General features: G+C 48.4%; 1 protein-coding gene across 5 annotated transcripts in view; it reads right to left on the bottom strand.

The window, feature by feature from the left end:
- Positions 1-23,186, bottom strand: part of RNF212 (ring finger protein 212) — a 348,304-nt gene that overhangs the window by 175,580 nt on the left and 149,538 nt on the right. For all 5 annotated transcript variants that reach the window (XM_078679015.1, XM_078679014.1, XM_078679013.1 and 2 more), the window contains 2 exons: positions 21,395-21,459; positions 21,228-21,297 (listed from right to left, as the gene is read on the bottom strand). In XM_078679015.1, coding sequence (XP_078535141.1) covers positions 21,228-21,297; positions 21,395-21,459 — 135 coding nt within the window. The remainder of the gene's footprint in view (positions 1-21,227; positions 21,298-21,394; positions 21,460-23,186) is intronic.

Genomic DNA, 23,186 nt, shown 5'->3' with positions numbered 1-23,186 from the left:
TTGTTTTCCGAAAATCTTTGGTCCTATCTATGTAGTACATTAGAGCTCTCTTGACGTCTAGTGTGTGGAGCTTTCTCTCCGCCACTGACTCTGGATTTTGGAAGAACACTGGCAGTTCTATAGTCTGATTGATTTGGAACTGTGAAACCACCTTAGGAAGAAACTTAGGGTTAGTACGGAGTACCACCCTGTTGGAGTGAATCTGTATGAAGGGCTCCTGGATAGTTAGTGCCTGGAGTTCACTAACGCGTCGCAGCGATGTGATTGCTATCAGGAAAGCCACTTTCCACGTCAAGAAATGAATCTCGCATGAGTGTAGAGGCTCAAAAGGTGGACCCATCAGCCTGGTGAGGACCACATTTAGGTTCCATTCAGGAGCTGGAGCGTTCCGGGGAGGAATAACTCGTTTGAGTCCCTCCAGAAAGGCTTTAATGGCAGGCACTCTGAAAAGCGAGAGATGCTGCCTGTTTTGGAGATAAGCTGCTATTGCGGATAAATGTATACGAATGGAAGCATAGGCCAGATTGCATTTGTATAGATGTAACAGATAACAAATGATGTTGTAAGTAGATGCATCTAGCGGGTTGATGTTGTGGTCTGCACAATAAACGACAAACCGCTTCCATTTTGCTGCATAACATGCTCTGGTGGTGGGCTTTCTTGCCTCTCTTATGATATCCATACAGTCAGGAGGCAAGTTGAGGTAGCCAAACTTTAAGACCTCAGGAGCCAGATCGCCAGGTTGAGCTGTTGCGGATCTGGATGCTGAATGTGGCCATTGTTCTGCGTCAAAAGCCTGGGTGTGAGGTGCAGCCTTTGATGCGGTACCACGGATAGTTCTAGAAACGTGGTGTACCATGGTTGGCGTGCCCACGTTGGAGCAACCAGGATGAGTGTCATCGAGTGTTGCTTCAGCTTGCGTGCCACCAGCGGTATTAGAGGTGCTGGGGGAAAAGCGTACGCAAATATGCCTGACCAGTTCATCCATATCGCATTGCCCTGCGACTGTGGGTGTGGAAACCTGGCGGCAAAGCTTTGGCATTTGGCGTTTTCCTTTGTGGCGAACAGGTCTATCTCTGGATGACCCCACTGCTGGAAGTACGGGTGGAGTACAGATGAATGTATCTCCCACTAGTGCATTTGGTGGCTGTGCCTGCTGAGCAGGTCCGCCATCTGATTGTTCTTGCCCGGGAGGTGTTCCGCCATGAGGAAGATGTTTCTCTGAATGGCCCACTTCCACATGCCATGAGCCAGATGAGACAACTGTGGAGAGTGTGTACCTCCCTGCTTCTGTATGTAGTACATGGCCGTCATGTTCGGATCAACACAACCTTGTTGCACAGATGTACTTTGAATGCTTTCATTGCCAAGAAGATAGCCATCAGTTCTAGAAGGTTGATGTGCATCTTCTTTTGCTGCGCTGTCCATAGCCCCTGCACTGTGTAGTGGAGTATATGTGCTCCCCATCCCTGGAGAGATGCGTCCGTTGTCAGAATAATCTGTGGCACAGGCTCTTGGAACGGTCGGCCCTTGCAAAGGTTTTGTGGATTCCACCAATGCAGAGAGTTGTATGCACGACCGGTCACCAACACTAGGTCTTCAACTGTCCGTGAGCCTGGTTCCACTGACGTGCTAAGCACTCCTGAAGTGGACGCATATGTAGTCTCGTGTGCGGGACTATGAAGATGCAGGAGGCCATCATGCCTATCAACTGCATGAACACTCGTGCCGGAAGCGAGTGTTGTGGTCTGAATTTTTGTATCAGCAATTGAATGCTGTTGATTCTCACTGAATTTGGCTGTGCTTTGGTCGCCAGAGTATCTATTGTCGCGCCCAGATACTGCCGTACGTGGGCGGGCTGAAGGTGGGACTTTGGATAATTCAGTGAAAACCCCAGATCGTGAAGAAGGTGAATGGTGTGGGACATGTGGGCGGCACACTTCTTGGCCGACTTCGCCTGGATAAGCCAGTCGTCCAGATAAGGGTAGACGTGAACGTTCTGTCTCCGTAGGTGTGCAGCCACTGTCGCCAGGCACTTTGTGAACACCCTGGGTGCCGTCGTCACTCCGAAAGGGAGGACCTTGAATTGATAATGTTGATTTTGAATGGTGAATCTGAGGTATTTTCTGTGTGACGGGTGTAGCGGAATATGGAAATAGGCATCCTTCAGATCTAATGTTGCTAGGAATTCTCCCTGACTGAGTAACGGTAGAACCTGCTGCAATGTGAGCATGTGAAAGTGTTCTGATAGGATGTACTGGTTTAGGGGCCTGAGGTCTAGTGTGGGTCTGAGGGACCCGTCCTTTTTTGGGATTAAGAAGTACAGCGAGTACACCCCTGTACCTCTTTCCTCCACAGGCACGAGCTCAATTGCTCCTTTTTGCAGCATGTTGACTACCTCCTGCTGCAATAAGTGCAAATGCTCTGTGGACATAGGACGTGTCTTGGGGGTATGTTGGGTGGAGTGGATGTTAACTCCAGACAATAACCGTACTGGATAAGCTTTCTCACCCACCTGTCTGTAGTGATGGATGTCCACACTGGTAGGAACTGTTGCAGTCTCCCTCCGACTGGAGTAGCATGGTCGGGGGGCAGTGACAAGGCGTCACTGTTTGTTAGTGGCGGAGGATCGGGTGCTGTTTCCACAACCTCTGCCCTTGGTGCTGTTTCCACGATAGCCAAATCTACTTTGTTTAGTGTAGGTGGTTTGCGCGCCTCCTTTACTGTATTGTGCCTGCTGTGACAGCTGGCCTCTGAAAACTCCTCTATTGTTTGAGCGACGAAAAGAACCACCCCTGAACTGCTGGGACTGTAAAGCCCCCATAGACTTTGCAGTCTCAGTGTCCTTTTTGATTTTTCCCAAGGTGGTGTCCACCTCTGGTCCAAATAAGCGATCCGGGTTTACAGGCTGATTGAGTATGGTGGTTTGTATCTCGGGCTTGAAACCGGAGATTCTCAGCCAGGCATGTCGGCGCAACATTACACTTGTGTTAATTGCCCTGGCCGCGGAGTCTGCTGCGTCCAGCGCACACTTGATAGATGCATTTGATATAAGCTTCCCTTCCTGAATGAGCATCTCTGCTGCCTCCTTATATTTATCTGGCAAGTGTTGTAACAGAGTTTCAAGTGTATCGTAATGAGCCCCGTCATATCTGGCTAAGAGTGCCTGAGTGTTGGAAATGCGCCAGATATTAGCCGCTTGAGCTGCCACCCTTTTCCCTGATGTTTCTAGCACCTTAGATTCTTTGTCAGGGGGAGGAGCATCACCCGTTGTTTGCTTGCCCTCTTCCGGGCATTCGAAACAACCAGAGAGTCCAACGGCAACTGTCCCTTGATCTAGGTAGGGTCCCCAGGTGCAGGTTTGTACTTCTTCTCAATTCTGGGGTTTATCACCCTTGCTCTTGTGTTTTCTTTAAAAATGTCTCCAGCATGTTTTAAGACACCCTTTAGCATTGGTAGAGTCTTGACGGTTTTCTCCGAGGTGGAGAAGGTGTCAAACAAAAAATCCACTTCAACAGGGTCAGCATGGAGCTGGACATCATGATTTTTGGCTGCCCTTTCAATAAGCGCATTAAACGCCGCTGAGTCTTCAGTAGGCGAGGTTTTCACAGCATACACCTGACTGTCCGGGGCAGTGTGTGGATCTCCGGGGTCAGCAGCGTCTGCCCAGGGTTCATTGTGATCTTCAGGATCAGTGTCTATAGGATAACTGTACTCCTCATTGTCACCTTCCCCTGTCTCCACATCCGAGTAAGTTGGCGAGATAGGAGCAGTGTTTTGGCCATGTGGTGAAATAGGCTCAACAAGAAGAGGTGAAGTAGTAGAATCCTTCTTCTTTTTTAAGGGAATTTTATATGACTCCATAGGCTGTTCAGGAGCGATTTTTCATTTATAAATCGAAAGTCTACCCTTGTCTGCGTCGATAAATTGCCTCGACTGCTCTTCAAGCAGGGACTGTCGATGCTTTGCGACAAGTTCCGCAGTTGTAGGCTTCGGCCCCGTGGACACCCTTTTGGACGCTTCAACGGCCGTTTTAGGGGCGATGGCCTTAGGTACCACTTTCGGCGGCAGTGTGAACTGGATGGGCGCCGACGATTTTTGAGGTTTAGTGGTAGGCTTCGGTGTTGGAGTGTCCTTTGGTCCGACAGTAGAAGCCTTCTGTTTAATGCGTTTCAGCGAGTCCGACACCTGCTTCGTAAAGGAGGCGGATGACTGTGTCGACTCGACGGGTTCCTTCGAGGCACCGCCAGGTGTGGACTCGAGGTTTGTGCCGCTCTTAGTCTTGTCTGGTCGATGCGTAGGATAGAGAACCTTCTAAGCTCCGAGTCCTTTTTCTGTGTCGACGGCCTTCGGCGCCGACTTTTTTGGGTCGACGTCCTGGACCATTTTTTTCGGTGTCGCAGTCTTCGGCTCGACACCCTTCAGCGACCTCACCGGGTCGATAACACTCTTTTGCTTCGTCGGTGCGGATAGTTCGGAGGACTTCGAGCCGACCAAAGCAATACGCACTTTTGGTTTCGATTTTGCCTCCAGTGCTTTAGGTTGTGTAGACACCGCTGCTTTCTCTTTCGGTTTCGATCGGTCAACCAGTGGCTCCCTAGAAATGTCCGTAGCCGGGCCCTGAGGCGAGGCCGTAGAACTAAGTGTACGATCTCGGGTAAGGCCATGTGGCGATCCCTCGACCTGAGCCTTATTGAGTGTCTTGTTCTCGGGCCCCGTACCAATGATTGGGTCTTGCTCTTCGCCCGAGCTATCTTCTACGGCCCCAAAGGCCACATCGTCGTCTCCTACCTCGTCGACGACGTCTTCAACATCGACCATCTCGACATCTGCGTCGTAGTTGTAGTCGATCTCCAATGCCGGATCAGACTCTTGAACTTCCTGCTCGACTCCCTCATCCTCTTCGGTGTCGAAAATGTTCACCGGGTCAGGTGCCGTCTGCTGGGCCTCCTTGCGCGCTGCGCGTCGAAGTCGAATCGTCTTCTTGGAGCAGAAACGAGAACAAGCCATACAGCTGGCTTCATCGTGATCCGGAGACAGGCACTTGTTGCACACCGGGTGGACGTCGATATGAGGATATTTTGAGTTGCAAACGGGACATCTCTTGAACGGGCTCCGTTCCATGATGGTTCGTCGATAAGGCCTCTGGCGTCGATCGGGCCTTCAGTGCCGAAAAGCCACGCGGCTCCTCTGGAGGTTCGGCTCGGAAACCGAGCTGGAACAAGAACTTGGCACTGATCGCAAGACAATACCGACGATAACTAAAGGCCTTTTGGCCAAAAAGAAGTTTTCTATCGATTCGGAACTTGAGTTAACAAATATGCATCCGAACCCAATGGCGCAAAAAAACAATCTGAGGATGGAGTCCATGCCCATGCGCACTGTAGTCCAGGGGAGGAGCCACCTATCTTGTGATATTTCGAAGACTCTTCCAGGACAACAAAGTGCAATCATCCGGACCCAACACTAGGCGGCGATCTATGCAAAAGATATGAATTCAGCAGCCCACATGCCTCGAACCATCCATTTACCCCTCACTAGTCACGCATACCTCCCCCACATTGCAGAAGCTCAGGGAGACTTGGGTAGAGGATGTGGGGGAATTGGAGGAGGAAGACTGGAGGGAGGCATTGGCAGCCCCTAGGGAAGCGGCCATAGCAATACGTCTGCGGCTCATCCAATTCAAATACCTCCATAGAGTTTATTTTACTAGGGAGCGGTTATGGAGGGCGGGGCTGATTGCATCTTCAGACTGTCTTAGGCGTGGCCAAGAAATGGGGACATTCATACACATAGTGTGGAGTTGTGGCTCTTTGGATCGGTTCTGGAGTGTAGTGTGGGATTGCATGTCTGAGGTTCTGGGGTGGGAGCTCCCCCGCACACCGCGGCTTGGTCTGCTGCATGTGATGGATGGGGTGGGCGGCAATGCTTATAAGAGACATCTATTGTTGTTGGGTCTCACATTGGCCAAAAGAGATGTGGCTAGGGCATGGAAGGACCCGCGAGCCCCCTCTGTGGTGGTGTGGAAGAGAGGGTTAGACTTTTGCATGGGAATGGAGCAGCCGATTATTGTAGCCCGAGGATGTCCACGAAAGCACTATAAAATTTGGAAGCGCTGGGCTGACTTTCGGGGCCTGATGCTTGAGACACCGATGGACCGGGAAGATCTGCCGGAGGGGAAATGAGGGGGCATTGGTGGAGAGTATATGGGTGCAGTCAGTTAGATATGTACTGGTAAGGAGAGACGGATGGACCGTATGCAACCTGGGTGGTAGCGATCCGGGAGGGGGGGACTTAGGGGTGGGGGCCCGGATTCAGTTTCGTATTGTATATGTTTGTTCTTCACGGGAAAATGAAGCTGTTTGCATCTTGATTGATGTGCTAGTTTGTCCTGCAGATATCTCTGGTTTGCAGAGCTCTGCGGAATATGTGCAACTTTTTAATAAAATCTGTTGTAAAAAAAAATACAAAAGCAGTGCCGTAGTAAAATAGTAGTAGGCTAAAAGAAAAGCCCACAGGCCTAAAACTTATTAGCCTATCTACCTCATTATATGAAAATAACTAAAAAATAGTTCCAACCAATCAGCTACCAACACCCTCGAGAACCTCCCCAGCAGAGGCAGCTCTCCTTAGATTTTCTTTGCACAAGTGGGAAGTAGGGATCCCAAGTAAAGAACGGTCTCGCCGGGGAGGAGGGTGGGTGCATGTGAATCTATGAAAGATACCAATACTGGATAGCTGTAGTTACAGGAAAGTAACTTGTTTTCTTATCCAGTATTGGGGTATCTTTCATAGATTCACATGCCTGAATCAGAATAGCAAGCAGTAAGCCAACATATTGTCGTTTGCGGATGGTGGGAGACAGAGTTTCATATATATATTCCCAAAACACACCCGGGAAGGTTAGAGCATTAGCAAGGTACATACAATTTCAGATCAAAGAAAGCATATAAATAATAAACCATACCTATGGAAAGCCAAGTTTGAAATACAAGCATAAGCATAAATTGAAATCAATAATGAATATGCTACTTACCAGTATGCATCTGTTCTTGGCATGTAGGGCTGCTAACATTCATATCTTAGCATTAGATCGCCGCCTAGTGTTGGGCTCGGATGATTGCACATTGTTGTCCTGGAAGAGTCTTCGAAGTATCCTGAGATAGGTGGCTCCTCCCCTGGACTACAGTGCGCATGGGCATCGGCTCCATCCCCAGATTGTTTTTCGCCATTGTGGCAGAAGATGGAGTGAAAAGTGTAAAAGATGTCCATGCTAATGAATAAATACAATAGTATATCTGCAGCTGCGACAGGCACCGGGGAGGAGGGCGGGCGATATGAATGTTAGCAGCCCTACATGCCAAGAACAGATGCATACTGGTAAGTAGCATATTCAGTTCGAGGCATGTGGGCTGCTAAATTCATATCTTAGCATAGAATACATAGCAGTCCCTCCATCAGCGGCGGTTGCCCGTGCCAGCTGCAGAAACCTGAAAAAGTGTCTTGAGAACAGCCTGTCCTACAGCTGCTTGCTGCTTGGAATGCACATCAACACAGTAGTGTTTTGTGAAGGTATGTGGTGTGACCCACGTGGCTGCTCTGCAAATATCCTCTAAAGGAATGTTCCCTAGGAAAGCCATGGATGCCCCCAGTTTGCGTGTGGAGTGCGCTCTGGGGGGTATTGTTAAAGTGCGCTTGGCTTTTTGATAACATATCTGGATGCACTTAACAATCCACCTGGCTATCCCTGCTTTGGAAATTGGGTTGCCTTTGTGTTGGGGTGCGAAGGCAACAAAGAGTTGTTTTGTCTTTCGAAAGGGTTGTGTTCTGTCTATGTAGTACATCAACGCCCTCCGTACATCTAAGGTATGGAGCATTCTTTCCGCCACCGTTTGCGGGTTTTGAAAGAATGCTGGTAAGTCAATAGTTTGGTTTAGATGAAACTGTGACACCACCTTCGGAAGGAATTTGGGGTTAGTGCGTAGCACTACCCTATTTGAATGGATTTGAATGAATGGCTCTTGGATTGTGAGCGCCTGCAGCTCACTGACACGCCTCAGAGACGTAATAGCCACAAGGAAAGCTACTTTCCACGTAAGGAACTGGAGTTCACACGAGTGCAGGGGCTCAAATGGCGGTCCCATCAGTCTGGTGAGAACGACATTGAGGTTCCACACCGGAGCTGGCGGTGTCCTTGGGGGAATGACTCGTTTCAGACCTTCAAGGAAGGCTTTAATGGCAGGCACCCTGAAGACAGAGAGGTGCTGCCTGTTCTGGAGATAAGCCGCTATGGCGGATAGATGTATCCGAATGGAAGTGTACGCTAGATTGCACTTGTAAAGATGCAACAGATAGCAGATGATGTTGGGGATAGATGCATCTAGCGGGTCGATGTCATTGGCCGTACAGTAAATGACAAAACGCTTCCACTTTGCAGCATAGCATGCTCTAGTAGTTGGTTTCCTCGCCTCCTTGATGATGTGCATGCACTCCGGAGGTAGGTTAAGGTATCCAAACTCTAGGACTTCAGGAGCCAGATCGCCAGGTTGAGCTGTTGTGGATCTGGATGCTGAATGTCTCCATGGTTCTGCGTCAAAAGACTGGGCGTGAGGCGCAGCCTTTGATGCGGCACCACTGAGAGTTCGAGGAACGTGGTGTACCAAGCTTGGCGCGCCCACGTTGGAGCAACCAGGATGAGAGTCATCTCGTGCTGCCTTAGCTTTCTTGCGACCAGCGGTATTAGAGGGGCTGGCGGAAAAGCGTACGCAAATGTGCCTGACCAGTTCATCCATATCGCATTCCCCTGCGACAGTGGGTGAGGGAACCTGGCGGCAAAGAGTTGGCATTTTGCGTTCTCTGCTGTGGCAAACAGGTCTATCTCCGGATGACCCCACTGCTGGAAGTACGGGTGGAGAACAGACGGGTGTATCTCCCACTCGTGCATTTGATGGCTGTATCTGCTGAGCAGATCCGCCATCTGATTGTCCTTTCCTGGGAGGTGTTCTGCCATGAGGAAAATGTTCCTCTGAATGGCCCACTTCCACATGCTCTGAGCCAGATGAGACAGCTGTGGCGAGTGGGTGCCTCCCTGCTTTTGAATGTAGTACATCGCGGTCATGTTGTCCGTCCGGACTAGCACGACTTTGTTGCACAGATGTACAATGAAGGACTTGAGCGCCATGAAGATTGCCATCAGTTCCAGATAGTTGATGTGCATCTTTTGTTGCTGCGTCGTCCATAGTCCCTGCACTGTGTAAGTGAGCACATGAGCTCCCCAACCCTGGAGAGACGCGTCCGTTGTCAGGATAATCTGCGGCACAGGCTCTTGGAACAGTCGGCCCTTGCAAAGGTTGTGTGGAGTCCACCAATGCAGAGAGTCGTATGCCCGACTGGTAACCAACACTAGGTCTGTCAATTGCCCACGAGCCTGTGTCCACTGATTCGCTAAGCACTCCTGGAGCGGGCGCATGTGTAGCCGTGCGTGAGGGACTATGAAGATGCAGGAGGCCATCATGCCTATCAACTGCATGAACACTCTCGCTGGAAGCGAGTGTTGCGGCCTGAACTTTTGGATCAGAGCCTGCATGCTGTCTATCCTGACCTGGTTTGGCTGAGCCATGGCCGTCAGGGTATTGATCGTCGCGCCTAGAAACTGCCGGACATGCGCCGGCTGAAGATGCGATTTTGGGTAGTTCAGGGAGAAACCCAGATCGTGAAGAAGGTGAATTGTAGTCGACATGTCTGCGGCGCACTGGTGCTCTGACTTGGCTTGCACGAGCCAGTCGTCTAGGTAGGGGTAGACATGGATGTTCTGCCTCCTGAGGTGCGCCGCTACTGTCGCCAGACACTTTGTGAACACCCTCGGGGCTGTTGTGACTCCGAAGGGTAGGACTTTGAACTGGTAGTGCCTGCCTTGAATAGTGAACCTGAGGTATTTCCTGTGTGACGGGTGTAGTGGAATGTGGAAATAAGCATCCTTGAGGTCTAAGGTTGCTAAGAAGTCTCCTTGGTTTAGCAAGGGAAGAATCTGTTGCAGCGTAAGCATGTGGAAATGTTCCGATAGTATGTACAGGTTGAGGGGACGTAGATCGAGAATGGGCCTGAGAGAACCGTCCTTCTTTGGAATAAGGAAGTACAGGGAATATACCCCTGTGCCTTCCTCCCCCACCGGCACGAGCTCGATTGCTCCCTTTTGCAGCATCACCACTACCTCCTGCTGCAATAAGAGCAAGTGCTCTGCGGACATAGGCCGTTGCCTTGGCGGGATGTTGGGTGGAGTGGACTTTAACTCTAGGCAATAACCATACTGGATTAGTTGTCGCACCCACCTGTCTGTGGTGATGTTTCTCCAGACGGGCAGGAACCGCTGCAGTCTCCCCCCGACAGGTGTTAGGTGGTCGGGGGGCAGTGACAGAGAGTCACTGTTTGTTGGGAGTAGAGGTGCGGGAGCTGTTGTTTCCTCTGCCGCGACCTCTGTTGCTGTTATTCCTGTAACCTCCCTTGTTCTGTTTAGTGAACGAGGATTGTGTCCCACCTTTTGTGAACTGGGATTGTTGACCCAATTGTCCTCTGGTGACTCCACGTGCACCTGAGCGACGAAAATTGCCGCCACGAAACTGCTGTGACTGTAGGGCCCCCATAGACTTAGCAGTGTCTGTGTCTTTCTTTATTTTCTCTAGGGTGGTGTCAACATCCGGACCAAACAGACTATCAGGATTGACTGGCTGATTAAGAATTGTCGTCTGAATATCCGGTTTAAACCCTGAGATGCGGAGCCACGCTTGTCGTCTCAGCATAACGCTAGTGTTGACAGCCCTAGCAGCTGTGTCCGCAGCATCAAGTGCACACTTGATGGCTGCGTTTGAAATTAGCTTCCCTTCCTCGATAAGCATTTTTGTGCCCTCTTGGAACTGTGGAGGCAGGTGTTGTACGATCTGTTCTAGGGTGTCATAGTGCGCCCTATCATAACGCGCCAAGAGCGCCTGTGTATTGGCAATGCGCCAGAAGTTTGATGCCTGTGCAGCTACTCTTTTGCCCCCTGCCTCTAGCACTTTGGATTCCTTATCCGGGGGAGGAGCTTCACCCGTAGTCTGGGAGTTGGCACGTTTCCTGGCATTGGCGACCACAAGAGAGTCCAATGGCAATTGTCCCCGAATGTATGCGGGGTCCGCAGGTGCAGGCCTGTACTTTTTTTCAATGCGAGGGTTGACCACTCTCGCTCTCGTAGGCTCCTTAAATATGTCCCCAGCATGCTTGAGGACTCCTTTAAGCATAGGCAGTGTCTTTACTGTCCTTTCAGAGACCGAAAAAGTGTCGAAAAGGAAGTCTTCCTCCACAGGGTCGGCATGCATGTCCACATCGTGATTGGCTGCCGCCCTTTCGAGTAGGGCATGAAAACCTGCTGAATCCTCAGTCGGGGATGCCCGTGCATTAAAAGGCTGCGGGTCCTGCCCCGCACCTTGGGTGTTCTGGTCACCAGTGTCATCAAATGAATCCGGTTGCACATCAGGTTCATTGATTGGGAAATTGTACTGGTCGTCCTCATCATACCCCTCACCCTCAGAGTGGTCTGGGGAGGGAGTAGGGCTCCGTCTCGGAGGAGGCTGGATTGGTTCCGTGAGGCCTGAGGCGTCAAGGGGCACCCTTTTCTTCTTTAGTGGAATGACATAGGGGTCCACTGGCTCCGAAGTTATTTTCCTCTTATAGAGGGTCAGTTTGCCTGTGTCAGCGTCGATGAAATGCGCCGAATCGTCCTCGGATTCGAGCACCTGACGTGGAAGTGGGCCAGTCGGTGAAGAAACCACCTGTTTCGGTGCCGATTTGGTTGAAAATGCCTTGGGCGCCTCCTTCGGCGGCAAAATAAAGAGAAGTTTCCCAGACGGCTTCTCTGGAGTGTCTTTTCGCGGCTGCGTTGATGGTATCGGAGCCGACGGGGCAAAGGCCTTTTCCCTGATCCTCTTTAGTGAGTCGGCAATGGGGGACGGCACACTCACAGTTTGTGTCGGCGCCGACGAGGATGGTCTGATTTTCCCCTCGGATCCGACGTCCTTGTGGGCCTTGTGCGTCTTGGGCGCGGATCCCGTCTGTACCGCCTCCGATTCCTGCGTTCGGGGCACAGACTTCTTTCCGTGTGCCTGCGTAGCCTCCTTGGAGCCGACTTTGGCGGGTTTTGACGGCGTCGGAGCCGCTGTCCCGTGCCGACCATCTTTCTTGGAGGACCCCTCCTCTGGCGTCGGTTTCGATTTCGCAGCATCGGAATCGACGGACTTCCTCGACTTCTGCGGACCGGAGGTCGACGGAGTCGATAGGGTAGCAGGCGCCGTCGGTTTCACCGGCACGGCAGCCATCTTAGGGACACTCGAGTCCTTAACTTTCAGTTTCGATTTCGGGTCGGCCATTTTAGGTGTTGTCGATCCCGATGGTTTCGGTTTCGGTTTCGAAACAGTCTGCCCAGCAAGTAAGTCCGTGGCCGGGCCCGAAGGCGGGTCTGTGGCTTGCGGCAACGGGTCTTGGGTAAGGCCGACAGGCGATCCCGTGTCCCGGTCGGTATCCTCGTAACCTTCGGGGCAGAGCTCGTCCGCTGAGCTATCCGCCGCGGCCCCATAAATCTCATCGTCGTCTCCTACCTCGTCGACGTATTCAAGGCCTGGACCCGCGACTCCGTCGTCGTCTCCCGGATCCGCCTCGACCTCCGTCCCGGGTGGGGAGATTTGGAGATGGTGACCCTGGTCCTCTTCGTCTTGGTCGCCGAAGATGTTCTCCGGATCCGGTGCCGCTTGTTTAGCTTCCATGCGCACCGCGCGCCGAAGCTTGAGAGTCTTTTTCGATCGGAACTGTGCACAGGCCTTGCACTTTCCGTCGTCGTGGTCAGGCGAAAGGCATTTGTTACACACGGGGTGTAGATCGATGTGTGGGTACTTGGACCCACAGAGCGGGCAGTACTTAAACGGGCTCCGCTCCATGTCCGAAAAGGCTTGCAGTCGTGTCGCGATGAGAAGGCCTCAAAGTTCCGAGAGCGAAGAAAACTCCGCTTATTCCGGCTCCAAGAGACGGAAGACTCGAGACCGTGCGCAGACAATACCGACGCAAGAAAATCGAGGCCTTTTGGCCGCTAAAAGTTAGTTTTACTTGGTTCCGACAGTAAGACGTCGAGACCACATCCGAACCCAATGGCGGAAAAAAACAATCTGGGGATGGAGCCGATGCCCATGCGCACTGTAGTCCAGGGGAGGAGCCACCTATCTCAGGATACTTCGAAGACTCTTCCAGGACAACAATGTGCAATCATCCGAGCCCAACACTAGGCGGCGATCTAATGCTAAGATATGAATTTAGCAGCCCACATGCCTCGAACCATAATATACATACATATACCATGTAGAATAAATAAATATGTAATTCTAACCTTATTGAAAAAGATGTTGAAGAACAGCTTTTCCTTCAGCTGCATCGTACTGCGACGTAGATTGCAGATAGTAGTGCTTTGTGAACGTGTGGACATTTGTCCATGTCGCAGCACGACAGATATTTTCTAATGTAACTCCAGCAAATAGCACAGTAGAAGCTGCTACAGTTCTGGTGGAATGCGCTTTGACCTTTTTCTGCAAAGGTTTATTGGCTTTGCCATGGCAGAAATGAATTGTGTAAGCCAGCCACCTGGTTATAGTTGCTTTAGTTACAGCAGTCCCAAGTGTGGTTTGACCATAGGCTATTAGTAATTGATTGGATTGCCTGATGTCCTTAGTTTTCTGTAAATAGAATTTAAGACTACGCTTGACATCAAGTGAGGGTAAAGCTCTTTCCGCTGGCATAGCTGGATCTGAGAAGAAAGTTTAAAGCTTTACAGGCTGATTTAAATGGAATGGAGACGGTACTTTAGTGATGAATTTGGGATTTGTCCATAGAGTTACGTAATCCTTAGAGAAATGCAAAAAGGGTTCTTAGATAGTGAAAGCTTTGATTTCGCTAACCCTTTCGAGCCGATGTAAGAGCTAATAAAAGCGCCACGTTCCATGTTAGAAATTTGAGCTCAGCATTGTGTATGGGTTCAAACGGTCTTCTCAATTATTGAGCGAACACTGTGCTCAACTCCCACTCTGGAGGTTGTGCCCGTATTGGTGGAAAAACTCGAAAGAGACCTTTCATAAATTAAGCAATACGTTTTTTCTGTACTCTGGGCACGAGATTTGGCTAGAATTTCACGACAGTCCTGAGAAATGTTCAGATCTTTGAATTCTAAGAAATCAGGAGCCATGCGTGCAAGCGCAGCAACTGTGGATCTGGTTGAAGTATTTGACCCTTCTCCCTTGTCAACATCGAGAGTGTTGGAACTAGACGTAAAGGGTCCTCCTGGGATAGCAGAAGCAGTTCCTGAAACCAATATTGCCTTGGCCAGCGGAGAGCAATTAGGATGAGACAGCAGCCCTCCCTCTTCATCTTTTGAAGCACTTTTGGAATCAATGGTATTGGGGGGGAAAGCGTACGCACAAATCCCTGACAAGAGCACAGACAGGGCATTCCCCCTTGAATCCTGTTGAGGGAACCTGCAGGCGTAGTATTGGCATTTCTTGTTCTCTCATGTCGCAAACAGGTCCAGTTTTGGTTTGTCAGAAATGTGAAAGATCTTCTCCACTTGCTTCTGCTCCAATTCCCACTAGTGACAACCCGAGAGAGATCTGCTCAAGGTGTCGGCCAAGGTGTTCTGAAGCCCTTTGACATGTTCTGCTCTTAGGGTTATCTTGTGGGCTGTAATCCACTCCCACAGTTCCTGAGCCTCCTGTGACAGAGAGTGATCTTGTTCCCCCTTGTTTATTGATGTAATACATGCTGGTCGTATTGTCGGTACGGACCAGCACGGAGGAGCCCGCAATCCTCTGGAGGAATGCCTGCAGAGAGAGAAAGATGGTGCGCAGTTCCAATCTGTTGATGGGCTGCCGACGGTATTCTTGGGGCCATCGTCCCTGAATTTGTAAGTCTTGGAGAAGGCCTCCCCATCCCTCCATGGAGGCTTCTGCTGTTAGAACGAACTCTGGAGGAGTTGGCAGGAAAGTGAGACCCGGAGTCAAGTTTGCTTTCTGAGACCACCAATGCAGAGAGTCTACTGCTCAAGGAAGATTGTCTGTAAGACGATTGGCCGTAGGGCTGTCTATATTGCGACTGATACTGTCTATTTTGCCGATTTTGATATCCTCCTCTTGATGTAAAGCCACGACCTCTGGCTCCTCGGAAAGATCCTTGCTTGTATTGGAGAGCAGCCAATGATTTTGCCGTATCAGTATCAGTCTAAATGGCTAGAAGGGCCTCGTCTATGTGCTTTCCATAAGGAATCACCATCATAGGCCTTGTCTAAGATTTTTGTTTGTACCTCTGGCCTAAAGGATGTAGCTTTAAGCCATCCTTGGCCTCTAAGTACTGCAACACCGGCGAGTTGTCTAAAGTTGGTGTTAGCAATATCTAGAGCGCAATCTATAATTTCGGCTCGCTTCCCTTCCAAAAGTATTTTCCTTGCCTCTGGTCTACGGTCTTCCAGGATGAGGTCCATAAATTCTGTCAAATCTGACCACATCTTGCGTCGTGACGACCGAGAATGGCCAGTGAATTTGCTGCCTTAAAGGAGGCTGCTGCATTAGTGGAGAACTTTTTCCCTATCAAGTCTAACCTCCTTCCTTCTTTATCCGGCGGTGTTGAAATCGGCATAGCTGGATTTTTGGATCTTTGTTGGGCAGCCTGTGATACAACTGAATCCAGTCGTGGATGACCTATCAGACAAGATGGAGTATCCGGAGGAGCATGGTACTTTTTCTCAATGCTCGGGAGAACAGCAGGTATAGAGGCATGCGTAATTTTTATCCCTTCATTCCAAATATAATCAATGATGGGAATCGCTCCTGTTATTTTCCTGTATTCTTCTTTAAAATCAGGCAAGAAGCAATCCGTGTGTTCTATCGTTACTGGTAACTGAAATCTGGTTGCAGCACGTTGAATCAGGTTGTGAAGACCGCCAATGTCCTCAGGGGGAAAATCTGATGGCTGAGGAATAGGCGGAGAAGGCATGGGAATGATATATTCATCCCAAGGATCCGCATTACCAGTATTGTCGGGTAATTCACCCTCTTCGACATCTTCCTTGTCCGAGGAAGAAATATCATGGTGTGTTTGAGGTACTGCTCCTGAAGGTTGTGTTTGGGAGCTAGGGACCTCCACCTGTGGCAGCGAGAATGGTACTTCCGTAGGTAAGGGTGGCAAAACAGGAACAGCCAGTACTGAAGAAAACCTTTGGCGGTAATCTGCCAGCATGGCTAGCACATCTTGTATTGGTGTAGGAGGAAGATGATTTGTCTCTCCCCGGTCCGAAACCCTTCTGGGAGGTTTTTGATAAGGGGTAGAGAGGTGTTCCTGGTAATAGTGTTCCTGGTAATCCTCTGCCGCCTCATAATCTTGACACTTTATTTGAAGTTCAGAGGGGTGGCGAGTTATGCCGAACAGTCACATACATAATGTCATGTCGGGGGCTCGGGCCTGGTCGAGGGTTTTGTAACGTAAGAGTGGTGGGAATGCTGTAACTCGTTTCCCACTTTCCCTTTTCATATTACATGACATCACTTGTTTGGCTTTTTATGTTTCTGAATGGAGGAAATAATGTCACTCTGTCATTTTATCTAGCATGAGGAACATTTTATAGTGCCTTTCCCAGCCTTACGATGCGTCGACAACCTTTTTAACAGAAGATGAAAGAGAAGCAGCATGTCACTTATGTCGATTTAACGCTGTGCTGTGTTATGAGTTGTCATAGTAAGTTATGCATTTAGAACATGCTGTGTTATGTTATATGCTATAGCTTGCTACAGGTATTTAGATGTTTTGAGTCGCATACGGCTCTGGGCCATTCAATACTCTGACAGTTCTCGGACGGCGTGCTCCTACATTTCAACGCCTCGTCGGAGTAGTAAGCGCTATGCAGAAAGGAGAGTCATCTTAGGAGCGTGTTGTGCTTTTTATGTCTTGAATTTTGATAGTTAATGTGAATAGAATCATGCTCCATGCTAGAGTCATTATGCTCCATCGTCAAGCACATTCTTTGTTTACCCAGGTGTATAAATGAGCTGTTAGACGTTCAACATTTGATTCAATGCCTTTTAGACTCCCCATTTGACTCTTGTTTCGATTATAGTTTTGGGTACTGGTTATTATTCCTGTATATGATTATTGTATATACTCCCCTTATCTCTCTATGCTCCATCACACAGCCCATTCCTACTCGTGCACTCAGGTTATATTGAGCTGTTATGTTTGTACTAGTTGATTCAATGCCCATTAGATTCCCCATGTTAGACTAATGTTCTGATTTGTTACCTTTGCCTCAAATTGTAAAGCGTTCTGATATCCTTCGGGATCAAGTTTGCGCTATAAAAAACTTTATAAATAAATAAAGTCATCATCTTCATCATAAGTTTCCAGAATATGAGATGGTAGCAGAGGAGATATGTTGCCGTAATCATGTCTCTGGTAAGTTTTTAATTGGAAATGAGTGTAAGAAATAGGTGTAGTCTGTGAAACTGGTGGAATCGCCGTTGACAAACTTTTTGTTGACGGGCTCTTCGTCAACGGTGTCGTCGTCTATTGGCTCTTCGTTGACGGAGTCATCATCGACTGAGTTATCGTCGATGGACTCAACGTCAAAGAGGTGGACTTTACCTTCGTCGATGGAACTGTCGTCGACGAGCTCGACGTAGACGCTGTCGTCAACAGAAGTTTAGATAATGAACTCTTCATCGACTAATTATTCGCCACACTAGATTTCTTTGAAGTGGAGATCTTACAAGACACAATAGGCGAAGAAATGGCCGTAGTGGAGACTGTAGCGGTAGATCGAGGAGCAGCAGAAGTCACAGAGACCGTATGAGAGGAAACCAGAGTAAGGGTTTTAACCTGGATTTTACTCACGGTTCTGGGGGCTGAAGGCCTTTTAGAAACCTCAGAGGACGGAGACGGCGTTGACCCAGAGGATAGTTTGGGAGACCTCTGTGACTGGTCAGAAACTTCATGAGAAGCCTTGTGAGGCTTTCTTCCCTCACTGGAAGAGCTGTCATGAGATCTAGCCCTCTTGCTAAATGTCAAGGCCTTGTCATTCTCCTCAGCCGAGGAAGATTTCAACCACAAAAGCAGCCTTGCTTCCTTGTCCCTAAACGTTTTAGCAGGGATAGTTTGGCAGATTCAACAATCCTTAACAACATGTTTAGGATGTAGACAGTAGATGCAGTCCTTGTGCTGATCACCCACATGGACCCTCTTCTTCTCACAGGTCCTGCAAGCTCTATAAAGAGCAGTCTTGTCAGACATTTTGAAGAACAAATTTGAAGAAACTGAGTAGGCACTCCGGGAGATTCCCTTCCACACTACGTGCGGTAAAAATCTGAGAAGAACTGCCTCTGCTGGTAAGGTTCTAGAGGGTGCTGGTAGCTGATTGGTTGGAACTGTTTTTTAGTTCTTTTCATATATGGAGGTAGATAGGCTACTAAGTTTTAGGCCTGTGGGCTTTTCTTTTAGCCTACTACTGATTTACTAAGGCACTGCTTTTGCACTTTTACCGTGGGACTCCCGCCTCGGTGACGGGGAATGATTCAGGCATGTAAATCTATGAAAGATACCCCAATACTGGATAAACTGGGTGATAATATTCCCTTGCTGCTGCCTCTGAGGCCTGTCTTTCCCCATAGCATAAAGATCTGGGGGCGCTCAAAAGGGACCCGTCCCTGAGGCAGACAAACAGTAGGGAGTTCTATAAGATTCCTTTTCCAGTGCAGCGGTCCGGTCAAAAATCTGAAAAAAGGAGACAGACTATGAATGGAGCAAATGAGCATGTCCCAGAGCGCTGTCCAGGAAGACCGTCTGTGTCCTTCGTCGCCCCTGCACTGAAAGGTCAGCGCATGAGCCCCACAACAGTCACTTAGTGTTGGGATAAAAAAATCAGGGCTGCCGCTGCAGGGAAGCCTCTGCCAGGGAATAGTATGCTAGGCTGCCAGTCGGGGGAGGAGGCAGGTGGTAGGTGATGCACGGTGCTCCCGTGATACCCCACCAGCGAATGTTCAAGCACCAAACAGCCCAGCAGAAGTGGGAACTCCTAGAAGCCCGAACGCCCAACCCTCACGAGAAAAAACTCACAGGGCCCAGGTATGTATCACTCATGGGTGTGACACTCCTCCAAGCCACGTCCCACCAATTTAGTCATGGGCCCCTCGGAGGGCTACAAGCAAGATATATTCAGGACAAGCTAATTTTAGGGACTACTCGCCCTTTTTGGGAGGTTGAAAATCCTCTAACTTAAGGGAAGACATAATGACTTTTGACCTCTGTCTCTGAAAGTAGAGCAAATGTAACAAGATTGAAAGGTATATTTATTGCTCACAAAGTGAAAGAGCAATGAAAATGGCAATAAATCTTGCTATCTTGTCACATTTGCTAGCTTTCAGAGACAGAGGTCAAAAGTCAGCTTAACTTATAACCTTTATAGGACTTAAGTAAGAGGATTTTGTAAAGTGAACTGTGTGACAACTGAACTGTGCAAAGCATGTTAAATGAAAGGCTGTAAGATGTCAGGTTTTTTTCTAACACAACACTGAAATACCCAAGTGAAGTGTTGAAACATTTGAAATATATTTCACTATTTATGAAGACACATTTCTGTAATTCTGTGGTGAAAAAAATATTTTCATAGGATCAAAACAAATAAGAACACTTTACTTGATGTGCACATTTTTTATATTTTTGCTGAAACCCAATTTCCCAAAAATGTTTATGCACTATTATCAGTTAAACTGCATGTTAGTGGGAATGTTTTGTGGCCATTTCAATGGAAGATATGCTATATGCAAATGAAAACGCACTACCACATCATTCATTGGTAATATATTTATGAAATGTGAGTTTTTAAACATGAACTGGGAATTATTACTGCTCTTGCCCTTATGAGGATGCCATTAGTGAACGAAGAGGCAAGCCAAGGATCATGTGTATCTATATATGAGATTCAATTTTTGTTATAAATGGAGAAAACATTTAGTCTAGTAAATAAAAATGTATTTTTGTACAGCAGAAATAGTGTACTTGCATATTTGAAGGTGCTCTCTTATGTGATAATAAAGAAAAGGCGGCTCCATAAGACAAAATATTTGCTTAGGATCACTTAATTTGAGACCAGTTCACGGGTCAAGTACATTACAGTTATGTCGAGTAGATTATTAAAGTTACTAGACCTGGAGGTCTAGGGAAAATTTTTATGATTTTTCGAGCCCTGCCTGGACTCAATCTATGACCCACCCACTGGGTTCAATGATGCTTAGGCCGCAAGGAATCCAGCGCCATTCATTCAATGCCGGTGGCCACCGGAACGTCCCTCAGAGGCAGCGTAAGGTGAGCGACTGTGTTCCAAATCTTAGCAATAGGGCCCGCCTCTACACTACGGACCATCTCTGAGGCCGCCGCAGTTGCCGCCACAGTCCCCTGCATCGTGCAGGGTCCGGCGGGTGAAAATACCCCCAGACCTGGAACCTGGTTTGGGGTGGGGGCGGTGGAGGGAGCACAGCCAACGAGAGGTGTACTGGAGGAGTCCAGCAACACCATAGGCAGGGACCCCCCAGCCCTCTACCATGCCAGAGGGGGAAGGTAGACGGACGCTGCAGGTCCATCAGTTCAAGAGTCGGAGGCCAGGTCACATGAGTCCACCAGGCAGGGACACCCAGACCCCGTGCAGGTCCCCGCACTCTGGCACCAGACCCGGCCAAGAGTCATGAAGATCCGGGCCCTTAGGGCCAGGCTCAGGCCCCAGTAGAGGTAGGCCACCTAGCGCACAGTGTTGTCAGCTACAGTCCAGGGACTGCGGCAGGGGAATCCCTCACGCCCCAGGGCAGCTGCAGGATAAGTAAGGGGATCAGCCAGCATGGGGAGCCCCAAATGTAGCAGGATGCGACAGGCTTTTGCGGGCTGACGTAACAGGGAGACGGAGCTCCCTAACGGCACGTCCAGTCAGCCACCTTGGTTGGCCACATCCCCTTATTCATATGCTTAAAAACAAAAAAGTATTTTTGAAAAACAACATTACAACAAACAATCCTATCACTATCAAAGTAGAACGCACAAAATGAAGACATTGGGAAAATAAATTCCTCTTCATCAAACTAAATGTCATTGTTAGGGTTCAACAGTAGAGATGCAAAATAAATTTTACGTACACATTTGAAGATAACTGATGAGTGAGAGGATGTAAACATGAAGAATATCCATATTGCTTTGTTAGATGACCTAAATAAAATATTAAATTACATTTTAGGGTACAGATATGAAACGTCTCACATTTACAAAACATCTGTAAACAAAACAACACTTTTTTTTCACTAACTTGAAGAAGAGCTGTTGATTGATGTTGAAGACTGTACTCGAGAAAGTTCCTGAGGTGATCTTGGGCTAAATTGAGGCAAAAAAAAAGAAGACATTTAAAGAAAATGACATTCATACAGCCACTGAAAACTTTCTATAATGTAAATATACATTGTTCTATGAAAGAGGTGGGGCATCATGAAGTTTTGCTAATAGCAAGAAGCTCAGTCAGGCAAGAGAACTTCGCTGTTTGACGTCTCTGCATGCCTACTCAAACTTGAGGTTACTGCTTGTAGGAGAATTCACAATACTAGAGTAAGCTTCGTGGGTTTAGTAGTGATAAAATAAATAGTTACTTAACTATAATCTTTAGGCTCCATAATCGGAATGGGCCTCTGCACCAAATCTTTGAACTTTTTTATAAATAGAGAGACTGCTCTTCTTTACACAGAGTAATAAGTAGCTTACATGGCATCAATTTGTTTTGCTTTTCAATATAGGAATATTTGAAATGAAAAAACTAAAATGAGAAACCTATAGATCACCTTAAGCATTAATTGCTCACACTGAAACTTTAAGGCAGCCAGACATCTACTGGTGTCTAAAATACGCTGTAATTTTAGTTCACGTTTCAGTTCATTTTTACAGCGGACCTGAGGGGCTCTTTAATGTTGTCCTCTAAAATCACAGTCCTCCAAACCCTATGCTCTGGTACTCGAGTAGCTCAAGGAAGAAATGCCTGAAATGCAGTCAAGAAACAAAACGAAGACCAACCATAGACCCAAAATACCTCACTCTACTTAAAATTGCATTTTGCATTTACTCTCCTCATCACATCAGCCAAAACCAATTTCTACTGAACCACCATCCAGGACTCTTTATTTAGATGCAAAGTACCCTTCAAGCAAGTCAAACACGACTACAGCAACCCCAACCTTCACATGCAAAATGAAGTGAGAAGTTCAATGTCATCAATGACTTCTTCACCAAGAACGAAAACAAGATCAGTCCCCCAAGATCAGATCAACTCTGATGCCAACTCAGACCAATGGGATGCTTCTGCATCCAATCACTCCTCACACTACCCTTAATTCAGCTTCAAATCCTCTGGCACCCTGAGATCCTACTCTCCATGAAAACCATCAATTTATTAAAAAAAATTGACCATCTTAAATTCATCAATGGAAATGTACTCACATCACTCTCTCAATGTCTTCTACAACCAAGTAACCTTCACAGACACATCCCATACTAAAGTGAGACAACTCTGACCTACTACCTCAGTCTGCTTGGCACTGCAGAAGGAGAGACTGTCCAGGAAGAGTGTGTGTGTTGGGGTCTCCAGTGGCTGTGGGACATCAAGAGAGCGGACTTCACAAGTGAAAAATAGGAAAGACCTCTCCAATGGCTCTCAAGTCCCTCATCTAGGTTTCTGTGAGAAACCACCACTGTGTGATCATCTTAGGCCCAGCCAGGGTGGCAAGTGCATGACTGCCATAGGATCTGGTGGGGGCTACAACTATTGTGATTAACACAGGCCGGGGCAGGGATTACAACTGCTTTCATCAATGTAGGCCAGACTAGGGCTCCATTTATTCGTGTATATTCAGGACCACATACTGAAGTGACCACCTTTGAGCCAACCCAGTCAGCATCCGCCCACAATCCATGCAGAGCCACATCACTGCAACATCTAGAGACTGTGGCGTCAGACATGGCTCCATTATCTGAGTCTGAGAGAACAGCCGATTGATCCGTCCGCGGCCTGCTTGCGACAGACATTCGGTTCAATGCGGCCACTGACGAGAGCGTGT

The sequence above is a fragment of the Lissotriton helveticus genome, chromosome 2_2 (genome assembly GCF_964261635.1).
Source record: "Lissotriton helveticus chromosome 2_2, aLisHel1.1, whole genome shotgun sequence".
In the NCBI taxonomy this organism is placed as follows: domain Eukaryota; kingdom Metazoa; phylum Chordata; class Amphibia; order Caudata; family Salamandridae; genus Lissotriton; species Lissotriton helveticus.
This window is presented reverse-complemented; position numbering and strand designations above follow the sequence as displayed.